Below are 22,678 nucleotides of genomic sequence, written 5' to 3'. Positions count from 1 at the left end.
CACAAAATATTCCATTATCGTGTCATATCGAAATAAAGCAGCCTATAGGTTTCTCTTTGCTCTTAACACGGAAGAGAACCAAAATCGTAGATATTATCTACAGGATTCACAGACTTAATTCAATGTTTTATGGACATGAGGCGCTGCGACATAACTAACCTCTTTTGTTGCTACGTCTGGTTTCGTCTTAGGACGTAAACTAACCTCCAAAAACCCCCCATCACGCTCGATCATTGAGAGACGAAGGATGGTTAAAACCGGGTAACTGAAAAGAACTCCAATTTTTAATAAAAAAATATTTGAATCTCTGTGGTAATACGGCCATAGAAAATTATGGCGATGTTTGAGGCGTTGAGAAAGGACTACAGCGTAAGTAACATAATAAACAAACGTTAACCTTTCCTTCACTTCGGAATTGCATGTTGCGTTTAACAAAGTGTTTCGTTTCTCTTCCCTCAGGATTATTTGCAGCAGCATTTCAAGCTGTCGGATGTTTCGTTGTTTCAAAAGAAGTGTGTCGAACGTTGTGCGAATGATAGCGACAGAAAACCGGCGATCGATCAGGCGCTCCGAGATACTCTGCTAGTTGTACTAACGGAAAACGCTTCGGGTAACGTGCGCTCCCTCGAAACATACATCACCTTCTGCATAGAGCTATGCAGGAAGGATCTTGCGACAGCGAGCATGCCAGTAATGTTGCTGGGCGACATCTTCGATTCGATGACGCTAGACAGATGCGAGCAATTGTTCACCTTCGTGGAGAACAATGTTACTGTGTGGAAAGAGGAGCTATTTTTCACTGCCTGTAAAAATAATTTGTTGAGAATGTGTAACGACCTACTGAGGCGACTATCGCGTTCGCAACAAACTGTGTTTTGTGGTAGAATTCTGCTATTCCTTGCAAAGTTCTTTCCCTTCTCTGAGAGGTCTGGTTTGAACATTGTCAGTGAGTTCAATCTGGAAAATCATACGGAATTCGGCTTGGAGAAAGCAGAGGAAGATGATTTAGAACAGATAACTAAGGACGACGACAAGTTGGAGAGCAAGATACCAATCGATTATAATTTGTATAGAAAGTTCTGGGCTCTACAAGACTTTTTCAGAAATCCAAATCAATGTTATAATAAAATGCACTGGAAGGTCTTTTCAGCTGTGAGTTTTAGTTGTTTTTAAACAGTAATATAGACTGATTGCAAATTTATTGAAGAGAACATTTTTTTTACAGCATGCATCTAATGTGCTGTCAGCATTTGCTTCCTTTAAATTGGAGGAACAACGCAGTTATCCCACAACATGCATGAAGATGGACACTTCTACAGAAGGTTCCCACAAGGAAACACACTATTTTGCGAAATATTTGACGAATCAGAAACTATTGGAATTGCAGCTGTCGGACTCTAATTTCAGACGATATGTATTGCTGCAATTTCTCATTCTTTTCCAGTATCTGAATAGCACTGTGAAGTTCAAGTCGTAAGTATTTTTTATACTAATGCAGCATGATGAATACTCTATAGTGAATTCTTACAAGCTTCATACTCTTGAATTAATAAATTGTTTGGCAATTAGTGAAATGACCTCTGAATAGTCATGAAAAATGTCTGTTTTTCAAAGCTTCCTTGCCAGTGGCTATGAGACAAGGTCTGCTTTCCTTAAATTACATGTTTTCTGGTATGTACGTTATTGAATCACTATGATGTTTGTCACTTTTAAGTGAGACACATGAGCTCAAACCGGACCAAGTGGAATGGGTGAAGACCACCACTGAACAAGTTTACACTCTACTGACAGAAACACCACCCAATGGTCCCGCATTCGCGGAGACGGTGAAGAATATTTTAAAACGCGAGGAGCATTGGAATGCTTGGAAGAACGAGGGTTGCCCGCCGTTTAAACGACCGGCATCAGAGGCCAGCGGTGGTGATGAAGAGCCGCGAAAACTGAGGAGACCAAGGCGACGTATCGGTGATATGATTAGAGATGCACAAGCGTTTGGCAAATATCATATGGGCAAGTAAGTTTAAAAAAATGAAGAAATAAGTCAATATTTGCGCGTATAGAATCGAGTAATTAAATTTATATTATTTTTTAGTCCAGAACTAACAAAATTATGGAATCTCTGTCCAAATAATCTGGAAGCATGTAAATCTAAGGATAGAGATTTTCTCCCATCATTAGAAACGTATTTTGAAGACGCTATAATGGAACTAGATCCTGCTGCAATGGTCGATGATAAATACAAGTAAGTGATGTGTTATTTTGAAAACTGGTCTTTGGCACAGAGAGCAGACACAAGACTGCGCTGACAAGATGCTATAATTTGTTATAATTATTAATGTATCTGCTCATTGTTTCTGAAATAGATGATAATTCGTAAACTTTCCTCTTTTTCAAGCATAAATTCTCTTTTACTACAATCTTTAACTCTACAATTATTTTTTCACAAACAGAAATAAATATGGGACAAAAATTGAAATTGAATTTGAAATTTGCTAAGTTGATAAATAATAGGAAAAAAAATCCTTTGTGTGATTATTAATAATAATTTTATAACTATAGGAAAGTGAACGATGGTAACTTTGGATGGAGAGCGTTAAGGCTGTTGGCAAGACGAAGTCCGCATTTCTTTGTTCACGGCAATTATCCCATAAATAAATTGCCTGAATATCTTGAGACAATGATAAAAAAAATTGCCAAGGATCGTCCTGTAAATATCTAATGCTTATTATCATTCTATGAATATGCTTAATTTTAATTTCTTTTTTCTCATTTCTTTATTTCTTATGTTTTGTAGCAGACACAATCGGATACGAAATTGGAAACCGAGGAGACACCACCATCGGAATCGACCGATCAAGAATTCAACGAGGATGTCTTGAAACAGGAAAGTGAACAGGTAGATGCCGAAAGTGCTGACATGAAAGCTAGAAAACTGAACAAAGTTACATCGGAAATGGTGGCAAAATTATCTGAGAGCCTAAAAAACGATTGGAAAAAATTAGCAACAAAATTTGGTTATACAAATGATGAGGTACACATACATTAAGCACATTTCTTATTATAATATTAATGTTATTTATAATTAATATTAATGTTATTACATTTTTATGTATGAAATATGTTTTAGATTGCTTTTTTCCAAAGCAAAGCAACTCCATATGAGCAATGTAAGACTATGCTTGAGATATGGGCGGAAGAGGACGAGGATGCATCGGTCGAGAATTTAGCTTATATTTTAGAAGGTTTAAAATATACGGAGGCATTAGCGATATTAAAATCCTAAATACTCTAACTTATTGAGTAAAAATAATATAATTTAGTATTAGTCTAGAACAGGCGTACAAAAACTGTATTATATTTCATCATTTGTAATAAAATTTGTAATTGTTTTATGAATGCATACATGCATTTTAAACTTGGATTAAGATAATAAAACCATTGAACTCTCAACTATTTTCTTTAAATTATTTAACTAAATACAATTTTAGTTCAGTCAAGAGAACAGCGTTATATCAAAATGCAAGAGCAGAAATGATTTTTATGATTCATTTTCTGCTACTAATGACATTTTACAGACAATTCGTACTTATAAGGAGCTAGGTAAATCGTGGTAACTTGGTTAGTTGGGAAAGCAAAACCCATACCTCTTCGATCATGGCAATTATTTTATAAATTGTATTTTATAATTAAATTTTTATATACACTTATAAATATTTCTTAGAGAGACAAACAAAGAAAAAGGGGGAGGGGGAGAGAGAGAGAGAGAGAGAGATCATCTAGCAAAAAAATAGAATACGTAATATTTATCAGTAAATTTACATTATAAGTAACATAAATTATAAATAAAGATGGATTATCCTTTTCACAAAAAAAAATTAGAATGTACATACCCACATTATGTTGGTTTACGTAGTATTCCCCTACAGTTATGCGATAAAACGGCGTCGATCGAAGACACACGCGGCAATCACTACTCTCCACATATCATCCGTCATCTCGAGCAGCATTTCCGATCAGAAATCGCAGTATTACGCACTTTCAAAAAGCCAAAATTCACGATTGAATGCGGAACGATGCTTCCTGCACACGTACAACGTACCACACTAACGAAACTGTCATGGCAGCCGGGCCTGATACATTTCGATATGGGAGTAATTTGAAAAAGCGCACAGTTAAAGCCCGCGACGAGAACGAGAAATGTCTTCCACGCGTTCTCTTGCAAACTACGACGATTTTATTTCAACGTTTTTGCAAGAACTCGTGAGATTTTACGTAGAAGAGCACGAAAACAGCTACTAGCATTCCGATTCAAATCTCAAAGTAGGCGCGCAACACTGCTCAACCGCCACCGGCTCGGGGCGCTCGGGTTCACGCCACTCACGCCGAACAGCGCCGAACGGTGGCGAACGGTGGCGAGTCGGCCGAAGGTCGACGCTCGCCGCGAGGGGCGCAGTAGAGCGGCGGGACGCCTCACGGATGGACGGAGCGCGAGTGTGTGCGTGAGTGTGCTTGGACTCTGATTGGCTCGGAATCGCGCAGGACAGCCTATAGTATTCCTTTGACTTCGTCAGTCGTCAATAAGTTGCTCGTGTTGCGCGCCACTTCGAGATTCGAATCGGAATCCTAGCAGTTGTTTTCGTGTTTTTCTACGTAAAATCTCACGAGTTCCTGCAAAAACGTCGAAATAAGATCATCGTGGTTTGCAGAAAAATGCGTAGGAAACATCTCGTTCACGTCGCGGACTTTGACTGTTCGTGTTTTCAAATTACTTCGATATCGCAATGTAACGGGCGCCCGGCTGCCATGACAGTTTCGTTAGTGTGGCATACGTGTAATGTTCGCAGGAAGCATCGTTCCGTGTTCAATCGTGAATTTCGGCTTTTTAAAAGTGCGTAATACTGCGATTTCTGATCGGAAATGCTGCTCGAGATGACGGACGATATGTCGGAGTGTAGTGATTGCCGCGTGTGTCCTCGATCGGCGCCGTTTCGTCGATCTTTAATGACATCGTCAATACGACATTCCGTGGCTTTGAACGCAGTGCCGGACACTTGACGAGTACAGACTTCCGATGTGTAGATCTCCGTGAAACCGACTCGTGTACGTTTTTCTAAGAGACTCGCATTTCTTTAGCTGCGGTATGCAACTGATATGGACAAAAATATAGTTCGGTTCGCACATATAAGTGAGATATAGACCGCGAATAGACGCAATAGTACGTGAAATCCGTGTATTTCGACACGATCGCGGTAAGCTCGGTCGATTCCATTTCGATTCTCAATCACGCGCGGGGACGGAATACAGTGCGGGACAGAAATTTTCGGTTGTTGTAACGTAATCGCGAACCTGGACGTCCTGGACACGCTGTATCTGTGACGTCTTGCACGAGATAGGACATTGGCGCTAAATTAACGGTGATTCGTTGCGAGAATTCAAAGGTAATTAAATATCTCATATTAAGCATATTCTATTTTTTATTGCGAGATATTGAATTCTGTTAATTCTTATTTTAATTGAGATCCATCTAATTTAATGTCCTACATAAAGGCGTTCTGATAAAATATACAAATCTATTATACATACGAAGTGAATTAAGATAGACTCGCCACACCTTTTATCGTAAGAGATAAATTTACCAACTGCAACTGTAATGGAATTAAATGTGATCGACTGTTATAGTTGTTGTCGATAAATTATCTTCTACGGTAAAAAAACACGGTTTCATATATGGTGAGCTATGTGACATATCACTTTTGCATGTATACATGAAAGTAAGGGAAAGATATGTAACTCGAGGAGGCTCTTTTTCATGTTTTTATTTAGAAATACAATAATAAAGTGTACAAATAATATAAAATTTGGAAACGAAACATTTTCGGTGCAAACTATATCGAAGGACAATTGATTGTATGTTCTTGGATATGTCACAAATTACTACTGACAATACATAAAAAAGTTTACGTATGTACGTAGGAAATATTCGCCAATAAGCTTGCTGACAACCTAAATATACATATGATGTATCTCAATCTCTACGTAACTGTAATAAATTATGTTAATATTAACGATATATCTTTGAGTTATAGACATTGACTTAGATCCGATTTATGCTCGGTGTGATCTAAAGATTGGAAACATAAATCTTAGTGTTGAGAGGAAAAAATGATAGGCAAATAAAAAAATGTAACAATTATACATATTCCATGCCTTTCACGGATATTGATGAACATTATTTATTCATATAAGTGTTTAGATTTGATGATTTCATATTGTATGTATGAAATAAGTTGTGTAACATCAAGTACAGAAATTAAAAATGTATATCGAGGATGCTTTTTTGTTGTCCTGTATGTATGGTAACATTAAAGCTTAATTAATTAAAAGAAACAGATTTTTATATATGTAGAAACAAATTTTAATCAGAGAGAACCTTGCTCAAAATTTTCTATAGAAATTGATAGAAACATATAGAAATTTTATGATTTTATTTGAATCTATAATTAAGTTTCTATCAGACACTAGATTTCATGCCAGATAGAAAAGCTATAAAATATTCTAGTATTTTCTCGTGTAATTGTGTATTTAAGTTTTAAATATTATATATATATATATAATATTAAAAAAATACACAATACAATACAGAAATATGAAAAGTTTATTATATATTTCAAAGAAACAATGTAATATTTTCGAACTAAAAACATAATTTAATTAAATAGAATTTTTTCTTATCTGATTCTATCAGATATTTTGAGCAAGGAAGTTACAGCCCTCTCTCTTTTAGATGATCCTCGAATGCGATACACTCTCTGACAAAGTGAACATGAACTACATAGCCAATGTCCATGTTCTCAACAAGAATCAGCAAGAATGAGAGAAAAGGCAATAAGAGCGAGATGACAATGAGAGCCTGACAAAACAAAGTTGAGAACCTGGACACTGGCTATGTAGTTCATGTCTAAGTTTTTTTGTCAAAGGGCGTATTGTATTTAAGGATCGCTTAAAAGCGGACCGTAACACCTCTCAGTCCTCTTAGCCCTTTTAACACTCTTAATTTTTCATTTATATGTTAATTATTTTTTGCTTTCCTCCAATTCTTGAGAATTTCTATGAAATATCTCAGTGACATTCCTTAAAAATTTAGAAGCCGATCATTGATCTACTACTCTTAAAGCGACGTATGATTTATAAGTAGTAATTTCTTTATGACAAAAGATACACGGAGCATAAATCTTCGACAATGAGCCAAGCGACTCCGTTGTCTGAACTCCTTAATCGATGTGCCTCTTATGTCTAACATACACACTCAATATGTATCAGCTAAAATGTAAATGCAACTTGATCGCGGATATGAACTTCATTTTGGGTTTCTTTAGGGCAGTGTTAGGTAATTATTTCCCTAAATGGTACAGCCCGCATTCGTACAGCGCACTTGTAGTATTTCGATATTTGCAGTGCCGAACTAATTATCTAGGTTTCAACCACTTGAAGGTTTGCATAAGTATGCCTATCATTTTGTGTTAGATCATTAGAATTGAGGAGAATTTATGGAATAATTGAGGACCTGAATTCAAACAGAATTTCACTAATTTACTAAATCTTTTTGATTTAGAAAGAATTTTATGCAAAGTTATGATTTTCTATTTTTTTAAAGTGTATTTGAAATCTAAATTATGCTTTACGTTATCTATTTATTATAATTTGAAAAAAATCCAATTAAAACGATATGTATGTACTTGAAAAAGGCAAGTTTCTCAGTGTAGATTACGTTACAAGGAAAAATTGAAAGAGTAAAATAAAAGATGGATATAAAAAATTTTCAGATCTTTGTTTCTTGAGTTTTTTATCTTGAAATTACTATCGTTTTGTACTCAGATCCCTCATTTTTACAATGATAAGCTATCGATACGAGAGCTAGTTACAAAAATCGTTCGCCTGCATTTTCTGATCTTTGAATAATTGAAGAGTAGGCTGAGTAGGTGTCCAGCGTACGATACTTGAGAAGAAGGAATAAAACTAGACAGCCGCGTTTTTAGCATTCAAAGTGCGCCATAAACCGCGGGCCTGAGAGCGAGTGTTGCACGCGTTGTTCGAGTTCGCGTTGCTCGTTTGGCGATCCATAAGTATTTTTGGACGTTTATCGTGATGAGGGGAAACGTTTAACGAACGTTGAATCGCGGCGCAGCTTTCTCGAAAGGCCTCGAGTGATCAAAGCTTTCGAAAGCCAGACTGATATGGAAGGGGGAGAGTACCCGGCGCGAATATCGCAAAATGACAAAACACTGATGAGTATCTAGACGATCAGTCTTCTTTTTATCTTTAAGAAAGATCGAGAAAAAGAGAGAACTGAGACGCGGCTGAAGCGGATGGCTAGTGGCTCGCGCGGCGAAAGTACAAGTAATTATACCTTTGGAATCGGAGACAGTTTCATTGTGATCTCGGGAACGCGAGACGATGAGACGTGACACTGCTCGCGATGGCACGCACGCACACGTTATGACTTCACGATATGTATATCGATATGAATTATTATTTCGAACGTGGGATTTTTCTTTTATACTTATATATATATTATATATGTCGCGTGAAGAAACGTAGCACGCGCGCATCTGCATATTTTGCTATTTACATAACGGCTCGATTTTCGCGTTGCGACTGGATGGTCGAAGATGCGAGTGTTCAGTATTGCATGAGCTCCTCCAAGTACTCCATATAGTCGTTCTCCGACATCTCGATATCGTCGTCAGGCCGATCGTCGGCATTCCGCCGTCTCCTCACCAGCTCGCTTGTCACCTCGATGCAGAGCAGCGCGAATTTATTGTCGCACGAGTATCGTACTTGTTCTAACAATCGGCCGCCGGTCAACGGCGAGCCTAATCCATAACGATCCGAGCTACTCGAGTGCCAGGCGTCGCAGTAGGTGTCCATCGCTCGATCGCCAAGTTTGTGAGAACCGTGCCACGCGACTTTCTCAGGCCTGTAATTAGAACACGCGTACATATATCCATATTTCCAAATTAATGAGTAATGATGTTGTTCACGAATTTATTTAGAGAATCTGTCAAAATTGGTAATCTAATATATAATTTACATTACGATTTATATTTGAAAATTGTTAGATTTCCTCTTCTACAGGGAAAAACCAATATATTTCCTATCACATTTTAAATATTTTTTTTTCTATCCTTACCACGCGAAGTCAGTAAGGATGTTTTTTCCATTGAAGCTGTAGATTCTGGGATTTTGAGAGAAGTACGCTCCATTTCCGTTAAACATCTCTTTCCAAGAGTTAAATAGCACGTCACCCTAAAATAATTCCCAATTATTATTTAGTAAAATATTCAGTTTTTTTTTTCAATAAAAAGCGTTATGTTAATAAAGAAATATTACAATTACCTTTATGTTAACTATGGGAAGATCTCGATCTCCTAATCTGACAATGCTATCAACATTTTGAACTCGAGAGCTAAGGAAAGCACGGAAGGTACCTCTCAAGCCTGCTCGCCTTGCTTGTCGATAGCAAGCGTAATCTGCTCCTCGTATACCATGCATATCTCCAGTGAACGGTTCGTTCAATGCAGCCATTCTCAACTGAAAAGCATAATTGAGCAAATATTTCCCATTATAATAATAGTATGTACATTTTTGTACTTTCAATTAAATATAAATTTACAAAAAAAAAAATTGAAAAGTTATGTTCTTTTTTAATTGCACACAATGATTTTAAAAATATGCGAAATATTATATCTCTCATAAAAGAAAAAAATTTCTCTCTCTCGATTAAATATATGATCTCACCATTCGCGGATACCACTGCGCAGCGTGGAAAATAAAATGCAAATTCAATATTAGCAAATTTAATTCTTGCAAACGTATCTTACGTGAAATAATTTTAATTCGTTAACTTACCCCTGTTCCATCGGCTTTCACGGGTATCTGATTAATTAAGTTGGATGCTTCGAAAGGTGGGTTTGCTGGCGGTGGTGATGTCGTCGGTGGTGCTGGCGTGGTAATAGGCAAAAGTGATCCAAGCTATGGAACGGAAAGAAGTTAGATTCATGGTATAACACAATTATAGAGTATTCTATAAACTTATAATAGCAATATAGCTTGATACTGACAGCAATATATTGCCACCCATTGTTAACTCTGACTAGTAAAGCTTGTTCATCTATGATGTAAGCCAGGGTCCCGACTGGACTAACGCTAGACATCTGTAAGCATAAAATGAAAGTATGAAAAGTAGATTTAAACGCGCATGAAGAAGCAAATTGTTGTTAATTCGGGCATCATACTTTTGTCATAGCTTCTGTGTTTTGGAACGTAACGGCTCCTGGCACGATTTTCGTTGTACTCTCTAAAGGTCCCCTTGTAGCGGCAGTAACAACACCTTGAAAAAAATGTTTAAGTTTAAAATGTAAGAGTACGGATATTAATATGTGGTTAATGGGAAGTATTTTTTTATGAAGCATTCGAAAGAACAGTGCATTCTGGTTCATGTCCATTTTAATATGATACTGTAGATATTACCTAATTGTTCTTTCAGTTCTTTCAGTTGCTTGAGTTCACGTAGAGCTTTCAATTCATCCAGACTACTTCTGGCTCCTTGTGGGTGTGCGAGTGTAAAATTTAATTACGTTATAAAATATTTTATAGAATGTATAGAGCGTGCTGAGCGAAACAAATATTTATCACGATATTTAGAATAGTTTAACAAAACACCGTTATTAACGAAATTAATTGTTAATTTATAATTTTAATTTATAAAATATTAAACGTTGCATTATCGAATATTTCAATTAAAATTAAGCGATATAATTAATTTCTAATCTAACAATTTATAATTCATTATTTCAATTTTATTATTGAAGTGTCACTCAATATGTTATCAAACTAGAATAACTGTGTATATTTTAATATTTTAATGTCTTTACCTTGTCTGGGGGGATAGTAATCTCTTTCTCCGAAAACGTGGCTTCTACCGATCCCGGGTTCGCCTTTCTGTCCGATTAAAGACAAGCCAGGCGGACCAGGAGGTCCGGGAGGACCCGGAGGTCCTGGAACTGGAATATATTTTCCTTGAGACGGTGCTCCAGGAGGTCCGGGAGGTCCTGGAGGTCCTCTTTGACCGTCTCTTCCTGACTGCCCAGGAATTCCAGGAAAACCATCGTCTCCCTTATCACCTTTGATCTAAAAACGTATTTACAACGGGTGAATAGACAGTCACAGTATTTTTATTCACAATATTTTTGCAGAAATGCGTCAATTGCTACTCTAAAAACGGTGATTAACAATTTTCTTTTTTTTTATCGCATGACATCATTTTCTAACAAAGAACAGATTTGTGGGGAGTCAATAAGTAGTAAAGTATTGCCAAGAATAGGAACGGTGGATTTATCGGAAACATCGAAGAATGAGATGCAACCAATCGCTTAGGCGTATCACGTCGGCTTTCTGTCGACGTTTCTTCATTGCGTTCTTTTTCACGAATGTTCAGCAGAGACGGTTTACGTGCTAGGCGCGAGAGGCATCCTTTCGATCGCGCAGGAAAGCAATATCGGAATTTCCTGTTGCTCTATCGTGATCGCTCTTTCTCGAGGAGAATAATCTATCCTTGTCGTTATCAATGTTGTATTATGCCCTTAGAAAAATGATGGATATCTTAAGCGATTTTTATCGTTGTCTATGTACTTTGTATTTTTATAGAATTTCCTTTCGGAGAGAGATTTCTTTTTTATTACATTTACTAGATTTTTGCTATCTCTCGGCTGATAGAAATTTTGATAGAATGTCCTAGATATATAAAAAAATATTTTAGGAATTGGTCACAATTTTTGTTGCGTTTTTTTTAGATTCCAATAAATCTTTAGATCATAAATGAATTTCTCAGAAAATATTGAAAATATAGATACTATCAAAATAAATTTAAAATTGATTGAAAAAGAAAGGCCCTATCTTATTTTTACAATTCTCTAAATCTTATTTTTGATTCTCATATTACACAAATTATTCTAGATATAATTTTTTTAAATATAAAATGTTAAATTAAAATGTTAAATTAAATATAAAATGTTAAATTAAAATCCAATTTGGCCCTTTAGTCTATTTTTTTCTGTTATTAATTTTTATTTTATTTATAAAATACAATGATAGACCATTATAAATTTTATTTATCTTGCGACTTTAATTGAGAAATATAATCAAGTTTATTTTATTTTTGTCATCAATGCAATGTTAAGTGTTATATTTATTGCGATCTCACCCAAGCATGGATAACTTTGTTAGCTCACTGATACATAATCGAAGTGAAAATGATCTTACAACATTGTTTTCACAAATAATTATTAATTGGCCGCTAGACAACGTGCCACTCTTCGCCAATGTTCTATAAAATTAGCTTAAATAATTCTAGAACTTGGAATTCTTGAGTTCTTGTACTTTACAGAAAAAGTATCATTAATTTTGCAAAGTTAGCATGACATTTTGGAGGGAGGGAGGGAGGAAAAGTATAATAAATGCAAAACTCGTTTTTATTTTTACAAAGGACTCAAAAACTATTTGGAAGTGCCACTCTAATTTTTTTTATATTACTAAAATGTGCTAGCTTCCTAGATTCCAGATCAGCGGTATACTATTATATCAGGTGCTACAAGAATTTCCACGCTCTAGAACGTTCGAATCAACTTTGCTTGGCAATTACTATTGCGACACTTCTACGGACGTGTTCACAAGCAATAATCTCACGATATTCAAGATAGACTAACGAAGGAAATCCGCGCGTAACATTCGCAAATCGGCTAACTCGGGAGAAACCGTCGTACTAGCAGCACAAACTAATTTCGCAGTCTGTCTGTCAGAATTCCGTGAGAAAAATACCTAAAAACAGCAGGTAGATACTCGAGAATCCCGCGACGATATTCGAGAAGGACATAGATATTCGAGCTCACTCGCAAGATCTCGCTTACACGGAGCATTATGACGGTGACTTATTTGGTTACGGTGTTGATGGGCGCGTAAAGAAAGAAACATCAAGAAATACGAGATACGATAGTTTCTACCACTTACACCAAGTAAACACGCGCAGCACGAGACCGGCCGTTACTAGAATTACGTAGCGCGGCGGGATCGGACAATGTTGTTTTGATGAAGAATTCGAGAAGAACGCGGTAGCCTTGGTAACGACACTCATGCTGACGTACAACTCGACTGAACTCGACCGATTATGAAATCGACAACTATGATCCTTTGACGCTCGTCTCACCCAATCCGCATCTGCTCTTCAGACTTCGGTATTGTCGATTCGTCAGAATCCTGCGTCCTCAATCTCTTCCTCTCGCCCCTGCTCTCGCTTCAGATCCCAACTCACAACGCAAATGACGATAGATCATCGATGTACGTAGTGACACTAGCGACACGACCCACTTGCACAATTACGCCGCGTCCTTATTGGTCGCGCGTAGTTCGCGCACCCATGTGGTTCAATCCGCGCAAGGTACGCAAAGGTCCACCTAATGGCTGCGTTCAGAAGAAAAAGCAGCTTTGCAACTGTTGTAAAATTCTTCAACATGATTGGTTCTTGCTCTTAGTTCCTGTTAGATCTAAACCAGTCATATAAAAGAATTTTACAACAATTGCAAAGCTGCTTTTTCTGCTGAACACAATCAATGCTGGCTGCGTTTCGATATTTGCTATTAGTACTGAAAATCTACAGTATATGTGACGTAAACTATAGATTTTCAGTACTGGCAGTGAATATCGGAACGCAGTCGCTACAAACACTTCGAAGCATTTTTTGATTGGTCAATTCGTAAAATTCTTTGTTCCGATTGGTCAATAAAATGTTTTGTAGCGTCAAGTGGACCGCGACCAAAGCTACGCGCTCGTTGATCCTGACGCGAAACTCAAATTTGTTAGTCGGATGGCAGTTTTCTTCTCACACACGAATCTTTTGGATGGTTCATGCGGAATGCTTTTTTCTCCGTTTTGCCTCTGATGCGTTTTCCCTGTAAATTAGTATTCCAACGTAAACGCACTCGCTTTGAAACCGGAAGGACACAGAATCCGCGTGGCGTTTCGCGGTCAGGTTCCTGTGACGGACGGCAAACGAGAGACGTCACGTTATAATATATATATATCGTAAAATTAAATCTCATAGTAAAAAGATAAAGTCTGTACTTCTTCTACCTCTTCTACCTACTAACTATCATATTATACCACAAAAATTCAATAATATACGATTCTACCGTCAAGCAAAAATAGACTCGTTAATTTTAACAGCAATGGTAACGAGTTACTTTTATAATGTAAAGTAACCTTGCCGACCTGCTTTACATACTTTGTAACTAGATGTAATATTTAAAGAGTTTGTTATTTGGATATGTCTGACTGAATACACATATGCACATACAGGCGTACAAGCTCGCGGCAAAGCGAGGCGCTATCGCGCGTGTATCAGCATGCGTTATTTGTCAGTTGTCGGCCGTGACAGCTCGCGAAACTCTGTGTACCGCGGCGGAGAAAATTTCTGTTCGGCGCAACGAATAAATCCAGCGACGAAGACGCGAAAAAAAAAAGAGAAAGCACGCCAGGCGCACTCTTGCATTAATTTCCATCACTCGCGTTGTGCCGCCCGTTGTTCAAAGACTTCCACATCGTTCCATTCACAAGGATATATATGTCCCGCCACTTTAATCTGCCAGAGCGAAACCGCGCAAGGTGAAAACCATTATTTGTTTATTTCCGCTCCTATTCCACCCCATCCCTCTCTTTCTCTCTCTCTCTCTCTCTCTCTCTCTCTCTCTCTCTCTCTCTCCCTCTCTTTCTCTTGAAACAAAAGGTAACATTTCTTGTTCTCGCTGTTCGCGGACGATCGACTGGGTTACTTATTCGCGTGAGATTCTGTTTTAGAGTAAAGGCTCGGTTTGATTTCTCGATTTTCGCCTTTCGGTAGGCACTTGGATTTATATGTAAAGTTAGCGTGCGAGAGAAGTTTACACGGGCGATACCACGACAAGAAACTGGGAAGTTATACTTACACCGACAGAAACACCGTAAGGACTCGGTGCGCCAGGTTCCCCCTTATCTCCCTTGGGTCCCATTGGACCGATACTTCCCGGAATTCCAGGAGTCCCAGGGCGACCCTACGAAAGACAGTGACAGATGAATCATTCGTTTGCGTTTTAATTAGCGCAAGGGATTTGGTTGTTGTGACATAATTGACGAGCAGTGATATAATTCCGATTTACGTTTAAACGTTTAATAATAAATGTTTTCTGTTTTAATACGACGACTAAACTCGCTTTTATTCTTATAAAAAAAAAAAACACAAGAAAAACGCTCGTAATTATCTACCATAGAAATTAAAGAAACCCTGCATTTAGCGCTGTGCAGAATTCGTGTTTCATGCGGTTTGATTAAAAGCTCACCTTTATCGTGTTCTTCGGTTGGCGTAGTAAAAAAGATAAGAATAGCATTGTTTAAAAATAAAATATCTCAAGATAACAAATGGAAAATATTTATACGATGTTTGCTATTACCGATAATATTGAACGCTATTATTATACCTTTATACAGTATTATTATACTAATTGTACTGTACAAACAACGTTAAACACTAATAATATTGTTACATTATTATTATTATTTTAATTCATATTATTTTATTATTATATATTCAGCATTGATTATTATATATTCATGCATTTTGCGTCATTACTCTATTTATATCTATTAATTTGTTAGTTATTTGATTAATATTATTGTAACGCAAAGTGAGATAACGAATCAAAGTACCATCCATCCTGGTAGACCGATCTCTCCCATAGTTCCTGGCTTTCCGGGAGGACCCACAGGACCAGGCGGTCCAGGTCGTCCTCTCCTGCCCCGTTTTCCTTCGGCGCCTTTCTCACCTTTGATGGTGATATAGTCTCCGGAATTGGCGACGGTAGTGGCTCCAGGAGGACCTCTCTCACCTCTCTCGCCTTTAGCGCCAGGTATGCCGGGTAATCCTGATACTCCGTCTTTACCCGGTTCGCCTTTATCTCCTTGAGGTCCTTGAATTCCGTTTATTCCGGGAATACCAGCTGGCCCGGAGTCACCCTTATCGCCCTTCTCGCCCTTCGTGCCCTTATCGCCCTTGTACCCGCGCTCTCCGCCATCGCCTTTGTCTCCTTTTGTGCCAAATCCTTGATTAAATAACATTTCAAATATTATGTCGCACTGTCTTTCATCTCGACACAATAGATATTGCGTTTCTTCATTGTAAGAAAATATCATTATTAATATAGTTTTCAATTGGTAAAGTCACGTCTAATATTGAATAAAATATCCAAAAAAAATCTAGAGAAATCTTTTTACATCTTTCTAAAATTTTTTTTAATTTCTACGTATACCTTTATTACACGTTAATAAAACAATTATTAAAAAATAATATACGCACAGATATAATAAATGATAGAACTGCTATATTTACTTAATTTATTTAATAATTTATATTATTGTCAAATTGATTTTTTGTAATTACAATAAAGATTAATAGAACAGGTAATGGAATATGAAAAAAATTCCAAATAATTTTTAGTTTGTTATACAATAAAAATAACTTTGCCAAAAGAAGCAATAACCAAAATAAAAAAAATGAATATTGGATCAAATTTATTATTACTACACGTTTAAAAAAATGTTTATATCTGCTTACCTAAATCTCCCACGTTTATGCCACCGGAACCACCCATACCAGGTGGACCAGGCGGTCCTGGAGAGCCTACTTTTCCTTCAGGTCCTGTATCACCCTTATCGCCCTTCTCCGCCGGTCGCCCATTTTCTCCGGGTGCGCCAGGTAATCCGGGTGCACCAGGCGCGCCAGGTTCACCCTTAAAACCCTGAATTCCTCTAGGTCCATCTTTCCCATGATCGCCCTTAGCACCTTTGTGCCCAGGTTCACCTTTGATACCTTTAGATCCAGGAATTCCGGATTCGCCTTTAGGACCGGGGCTCCCGGAAATACCTGGCTCACCCTTTTGTCCTGGAAGTCCTGGTCTCATTGTGATACCTTCCGGCTAGAGATTGAGAGACAAGTATTTAAGAAATTATTTATAGGTGATTGATAAAGTTGCACAGATAAACTGTTTGTTGGGAGTTTATAATTTGGAAAAGGAATTCCAAGTATTGGAGAAGGTATTTACGATGCAATCAGAATGCTCCGGTCCGTACTCACTCTGTAAATATTTCGAGGTTTCCAACTGGGCTGCATGCGCATAATAATCGAAATTTCCCCGTTAGATCGTTGCGGAATAACGTTGCGAGACTGAAAGCCTTGCGGGCCATCCTGACACTGCTGTCTATACGTTTGCATCGCCATTGATTAGTAGTGTACAATTGTTACGCGAACAATTGTTGATGGCGCGTTGATTCTCAATTGCTTTAATGTAAATCGAATCGCGTAATAGAATCGTAAGTGCGAATTTCACCCTTAAATACGCGAGTTTTCTTGGCTCGCTATGTAATTTGAATTCTTTTTAAAGACGAGTACTAAATTCTCAGACACGCGAAAAATAATGGAAAAGATTTTTTTTCTTATTTGTATAAAATATTTTAATTTTACAAAAAATGTAGAGTGTATGTATGCGTGTTACACACACATACACGCACACGCACACACAATTATTTTAAGTCAATAAATAAATATACTATACTTTTAAACCTATATGTTTTAAAGATGTTAACAAGGAAACCATGCAAAGTGTCAAATTCTAATTTTAATTAAATTATATACATGTAGGTTACATAAATATATAATTTTAGAAAATATTAGTTAGGACAGAAGAATTAATATTTAATCGATGTAAAAATTAAAATTTGATCACCGTATTATAGGTATTTCACGTTTTTCATGTTTAAAATTTTTCTGCGAGAATGCCAGAAAAAAAGATTAATTATCATTCGGTAATCCAGTATGTAGTTCTTTAAATTCAACGAAATATGTTGGCAGAGAAAATACTTTTCTGAACCAACATTTTTTTTTTAATATCTTTGCTATCGCCTACGTCCTGAGACGATTATTTTCTTTTTCGTATTAGTTTCCGGCATTTCGCTATAAATCATGTCGCCGCGATTTCTGTATATCTATGTATCAATGCCATCGTTCGTTTCATAGCTCGTCATACCCATTCAGAGCTTCTCACGAACGGTTTCAAACTTTTAGACTTCTTCGACTATTGATAGAGCAACGATATATGTACAGCTTCTTCTTCTCCGTTTTCTGTATTCAACTACATATCGGGAAATATTTTATATTCGAAATATTCTATATATTATTCTCCGTTTTTATAAAATTACGCGAATAATTTATATATCCATCTTATTTCATAATAAACGATTTTGTTGGTTGAAAGCTAAAAAATCGTAACTCTATTTGATTCAATTAACGACGTGTTTCGCAATTCATTAATATTTCATTATTGATATTGTGTATGCACATAATATTTAGTATTTGCATATTTATACAATTAATATTTGACAGGTCTTCACTGTGAAATCCATTCAAATCTCTCTTCCTCTCTTCAAAGTCGTGAAATTAGACAGTTCATCCCGTACGTATCTTTTCATTGGAATTCAATGGCACTTTATTCGCACTGAATTCTACTCCCTACATACGTGTTATACAGCGCGCACCTATAAATCCGCTTCTACTTTAAAGCAGTTCCCCGGCGGTAATACATCGTGGCATGGCCTTAATACAATTTCCGAATTTTCTCTTCTACTCGGTTCTGTTCATTCAAATTCCAGTCCGCGCGATCGCTCTCGCTGGGAAACATCTGCCGAACCGATCGGTGCTCGCACACATGCACACATCGAAACGCGCGAACATCTGAATCGAGTATTATTGGCCCGTCTTCAACGACGTTCCGGAACGCAACACCCGCGCATCTCCAAGCCTTCCTTCCTTCCTACCTGGCGTACATCCCCCTAGTCGGCGCATGCAGTAGGCAGCCTAGAAATTGGTTTCTGTATTCCCGAGGGAAATCGGGCTCCCGCACATCCGACGAAGGACCGGTGCGAGGCGGGGTCATGTAAGATAACCGTTATACTGTATGCATGTACGCGCAGGTATCTGTCTTTGTATGAACTGTCCCGACGACAAGCTCGGTTTCTGGTGCTACCGCGCGTTAGATAGGCCTTGTTCAGATGTGTATTTGTATTCTAAATTCAATTTGAATTTTACATCTTCGCGATTAATCGAGCAGCGACGATTGAATTATTTACAGACCGAATCGATCGGTAGATGCTCTTTTATTGCGTTACATATTGCGAATATTGAGATACTTTAGCACATGGGTTCCCAACCAGTGATCCGTGGACCACCAGAGAGCCGCGAGAACTAAATTAAGGTCCGCAAAATAAAGTCACATTGATTTTCAATTAAAAGTTCTCTATTATAAAAATATATTCAAATATTACTCTAAGTTTAATGTTAATTAAAATTTTATGATTAAAATTTATTTTCAAATTCTCGAAATGTTTATTTTGAACCTTGGGATCCCTGCACCGAACAAAAAAGTCCTAGTGGTCCTTGGTCAAAGAAAGGTTGGGAATCACTGCTTTAGCAGAACTTAAGTTATCATCCAGGGCAAACTATAGTGCAAAAATTGATTGAAACAAAAATATAATTATTATATGATTAAGATTATTACAATTTGCAATACCTTGCATCATTTTTTTTCCGATTTTTCGACCTGCAATAATTCTTTGCGGCGCATATCGAGTTTGGCAATGCTCGTATAGTGCCGCACAGAACAAGCTAAATCTACTCAAGATTGATATTCCATGCTGTCGAAGTCAGCGGAGGTAGTGGTTTAATTTCTGAAAAGATTATTACAAGTTACGATCCTGCCATATTTAATGAGATAAATCAAATGAGAGAAAGTCAAATAACATTTTAATTAATTTGAAATAATTTATTTGATATCAAGCTCTTCTTTCAATATATCGTTGTTTTAATCGCAATAAATGTTTTATTGGACAAAAGTCGATTACGTATCTATCATTAAAGAACTCGAAGTAGATAAATTGGAATACATTGTGAATGTCGTTGAATTTTAATTCAGATTTTGTCACTTTCAATTTTCATTAGATAGTATCATCACATTTGACAGATGACGAATAGAATAAATTCTTTTTCAAGAGAGAACCGTGAAAGAAGATTAAATACGAGCAGCACTTTAGAATTAACAATTGTAAATATAACAATTTGAACACTATCAGCTTCTTGATAATTTTAATGATGTGCATCCGGCGCTAACAGGCATTAGTTATTAGCAGCTAAGTCCTATTGTCTCAGATTGCCCTATATATTCGACGACATGTATATCCGGCGGTATACAGGTCGTTGTATTACAGTTGTATTGCAACTCGTGATTTTCCTCAACTCCTGTGTAAGCTTGCCATTTCGTTGTGTCATAGAGACGCATGTCTCTTTTATAGCTGCTTGAATTATCAATATTATCGCATAGTCACAACGCGAGAATATATATTGCGCGTATGATAAATAATTTATAATTTGCAAAGTAATTATTCCCTTTGTTCTTCTGCAAAGTGCTCAATATTTTCTGTAAAAATCAATGTAAAAGTGAGATTGAGGATTTTTATGTACAATTTTGTATTCATAAAAATACTAATATCCATCTCTGGGATTTATTTAAGTCAAAATCAAGTATGAAACTGTTTTTAAAGAGCACCGTGATCTGTCTATATCTCATCTGTTATCTCTCTTTCTCATGTGTTTTCTAAATTAATAAAGATTAATAATATTTGAGATGTCATAAATTATTAAATTGATCCAGTTGGCGTTCATAATAAGCGATAAAATTTAATCAAAGAATTATAATATTATATTAATGACATTTATCGGATTGATTTATCATAATGTAAAATTCAAACATATAATAATCCTACAATGGATTATTATCCCGTCTACGATTGCAGCAGCAGGAATACCCCCAATGTTTTCCGCGCTTTCAGCTACGAGAGTAACGAGATTTTTCCTCGGATGCGACGTCTCAACAATTACCAGGCTAGGTCAGCACAGCCTTTTTTCTAGCGGTATAACATTTGGAAGCGTGCCACCGGCACGAAAACAGAAAACCGGTGCGCGGTGCGCTGCATTCTCTCTCTTTCTCTTTTTTTTTCCACCATTATTTTTTACGTCTTCGCAGCCGGCTATGAGGGTGGAATAAATATTGCGTCACCGTCGATCTTTCAACGATATGCGGGTGCATCCGCGTCACGAGGTTTGCGCCGTTGATAAAGCGGAGCGATTCGGTTCGATAGCGCGGCGATGATGCCCCTCCGTGCTCTGCCACGCTCGCCACTATATTTCTGCGCGACGTCGTTGCGCTGCTTTCCGCCGCGAAAATCGCGTAACAAGAGAACAAGGTGAAAAACGACCGCATCTCCGGGGGTAAATTGACGGTTTGAGATGCGACAGGATCGTTACGTTCCCGCGACAGCGCGGAGATTTCTTTTCTCTCCCGTGGCCAGAAGCGATTTCAGAAATTGAACCACTACCCACGCTGACTTTGACAGCATGGAATATCAATCTTAAGTAGATTTAGCTTGTTCTGTGCGGCACTATACGAGCGTTGCCAAAATCGATATGCGCCGCAAATTATCGTAGGTCGAAAAAGGTGATCGAGGTATTGCAAACGTAAAATAGAAAAAAACACTGAAAAGGAGAGAGAAATAAAACTGTAACACTTGTGAATATTATATGGTGGCGCGAGAGGAACGAAAGTAATATAATGGAAATTGTTTAATAATATTTTTACATTTCGTTTTGCTGAGCATTATGCTTATAGTAAATATGATAATATGACGATAAAAACAAGAGGTTATTTTTTTTTCATTTCTAGCGGGCCCTGGGTCTTATTACCTTTCCGCTATCGGTCGAATTTTCTTTTATATTCTTCGAAACGTTGTAGTTACCGTTAGAGAAAGTCGGAAATGTTGCAACTGTACTTTTCGTTGCAAGGTCGGGATGGAGAAAAGAGTTTGTTTATCGGGAAAATGTGGGAGGAGATCAGGGAATTTTCTTGTGCCTTGTATTCGCGTGACACATTCCCGAAACCATACATTCGTAAATGCGAAACTCACTAAAACTTTTGCCGCCATTAATATCGCGCGTGTGTAGATGTAGTTGGTGCGCATCGTTTTAATATCGCCGGTCTGTCAGCGCGATTTGGGACCATTTTTCGTAGCTGCCAAAAAAAGGAAACCGAGTGCCGCGTTTTTTTAAGAATGGATCCGGACAAAACCGCGCGCGGAATAAAGCGTATAGAGAGCGAGAGAAGGCGAAAGGGGGAAAGCGCAAACGAGAACGGGGAAGAGGCTGCGGTTCGGACTTACAGCTCGGCCGTTATTACGTGCACAGTTTCTTATTCCCCGTGGGGTGATACGCGTTCCATTCCCATTCAACGAATTTCTTGTCGCGTCGAGCGGGGACGGCATCGCTGTAGTTGTCGTTTCGGTACACGTAAAAGCGGTTGAACTGGAGGAGCAGTACACTGCGACTACGTGCCCCACAGTGGCTTGGGATGCACTTTTGCGTGCATTTTCATGCACTTCGAAGCGCGATAGCATGGATGATATAGTAATAATACTTCGCCATCTCAATAACCAGATA

The 22,678-nt window shown here is 37.5% G+C and overlaps 2 protein-coding genes across 6 annotated transcripts in view; one reads left to right on the top strand and one right to left on the bottom strand.

The window, feature by feature from the left end:
• The first annotated feature begins 168 nt into the window (after positions 1 to 168).
• On the top strand, positions 169 to 3,450 carry LOC105836031 (THO complex subunit 1). Of its 2 annotated transcripts, XM_012679786.3 has the most exons (9): positions 169 to 369; positions 460 to 1,152; positions 1,226 to 1,473; positions 1,615 to 1,641; positions 1,715 to 2,014; positions 2,093 to 2,242; positions 2,560 to 2,707; positions 2,795 to 3,031; positions 3,128 to 3,450. In XM_012679786.3, exons 1-9 carry the CDS (start codon positions 334 to 336, stop codon positions 3,281 to 3,283), a joined length of 1,995 nt encoding a protein of 664 aa, XP_012535240.1. In that variant the 5' UTR covers positions 169 to 333; the 3' UTR covers positions 3,284 to 3,450. The 2 variants fall into 2 exon arrangements, with proteins under 2 accessions (XP_012535240.1, XP_012535241.1); XM_012679787.3 differs by lacking the exon at positions 1,615 to 1,641 and having other exon boundaries at positions 170 to 369.
• Positions 3,451 to 5,800: 2,350 nt separating this feature from the next.
• LOC105836028 (collagen alpha-1(XVIII) chain) overlaps positions 5,801 to 22,678 on the bottom strand; it is a 243,906-nt gene continuing 227,028 nt past the window's right edge. For 2 of the 4 annotated variants that reach the window (XM_036288225.1, XM_012679783.3), the window contains 14 exons: positions 17,216 to 17,245; positions 16,697 to 17,057; positions 15,793 to 16,184; positions 15,426 to 15,437; positions 15,036 to 15,140; positions 10,935 to 11,190; positions 10,531 to 10,605; positions 10,296 to 10,390; positions 10,122 to 10,214; positions 9,910 to 10,032; positions 9,799 to 9,813; positions 9,397 to 9,591; positions 9,191 to 9,306; positions 8,680 to 8,977 (listed from right to left, as the gene is read on the bottom strand). In XM_036288225.1, coding sequence (XP_036144118.1) covers positions 8,680 to 8,977; positions 9,191 to 9,306; positions 9,397 to 9,591; positions 9,799 to 9,813; positions 9,910 to 10,032; positions 10,122 to 10,214; positions 10,296 to 10,390; positions 10,531 to 10,605; positions 10,935 to 11,190; positions 15,036 to 15,140; positions 15,426 to 15,437; positions 15,793 to 16,184; positions 16,697 to 17,057; positions 17,216 to 17,245 — 2,166 coding nt within the window. Of the gene's footprint in view, positions 8,978 to 9,190; positions 9,307 to 9,396; positions 9,592 to 9,798; positions 9,814 to 9,909; positions 10,033 to 10,121; positions 10,215 to 10,295; positions 10,391 to 10,530; positions 10,606 to 10,934; positions 11,191 to 15,035; positions 15,141 to 15,425; positions 15,438 to 15,792; positions 16,185 to 16,696; positions 17,058 to 17,215; positions 17,246 to 22,678 lie in introns of all 4 variants that reach the window. The other 2 variants (XM_012679781.3, XM_036288224.1) reach the window with 2 other exon arrangements.

The sequence above is a fragment of the Monomorium pharaonis genome, chromosome 6 (genome assembly GCF_013373865.1).
Source record: "Monomorium pharaonis isolate MP-MQ-018 chromosome 6, ASM1337386v2, whole genome shotgun sequence".
NCBI classification, from domain to species: domain Eukaryota; kingdom Metazoa; phylum Arthropoda; class Insecta; order Hymenoptera; family Formicidae; genus Monomorium; species Monomorium pharaonis.
This window is presented reverse-complemented; position numbering and strand designations above follow the sequence as displayed.

What these genes read in the sequence shown, in the direction of transcription:
- LOC105836031 (XM_012679786.3), top strand. Translation starts at nt 334, where the DNA reads ATGGCGATGTTTGAGGCGTTGAGAAAGGACTACAGC. An exon ending in AGCACTGTGAAGTTCAAGTC is followed by an intron (nt 1,474 to 1,614) that starts GTAAGTATTTTT and finishes TGTTTTTCAAAG; the next exon opens with CTTCCTTGCCAGTGGCTATG. An exon ending in TTGGTTATACAAATGATGAG is followed by an intron (nt 3,032 to 3,127) that starts GTACACATACAT and finishes AATATGTTTTAG; the next exon opens with ATTGCTTTTTTCCAAAGCAA.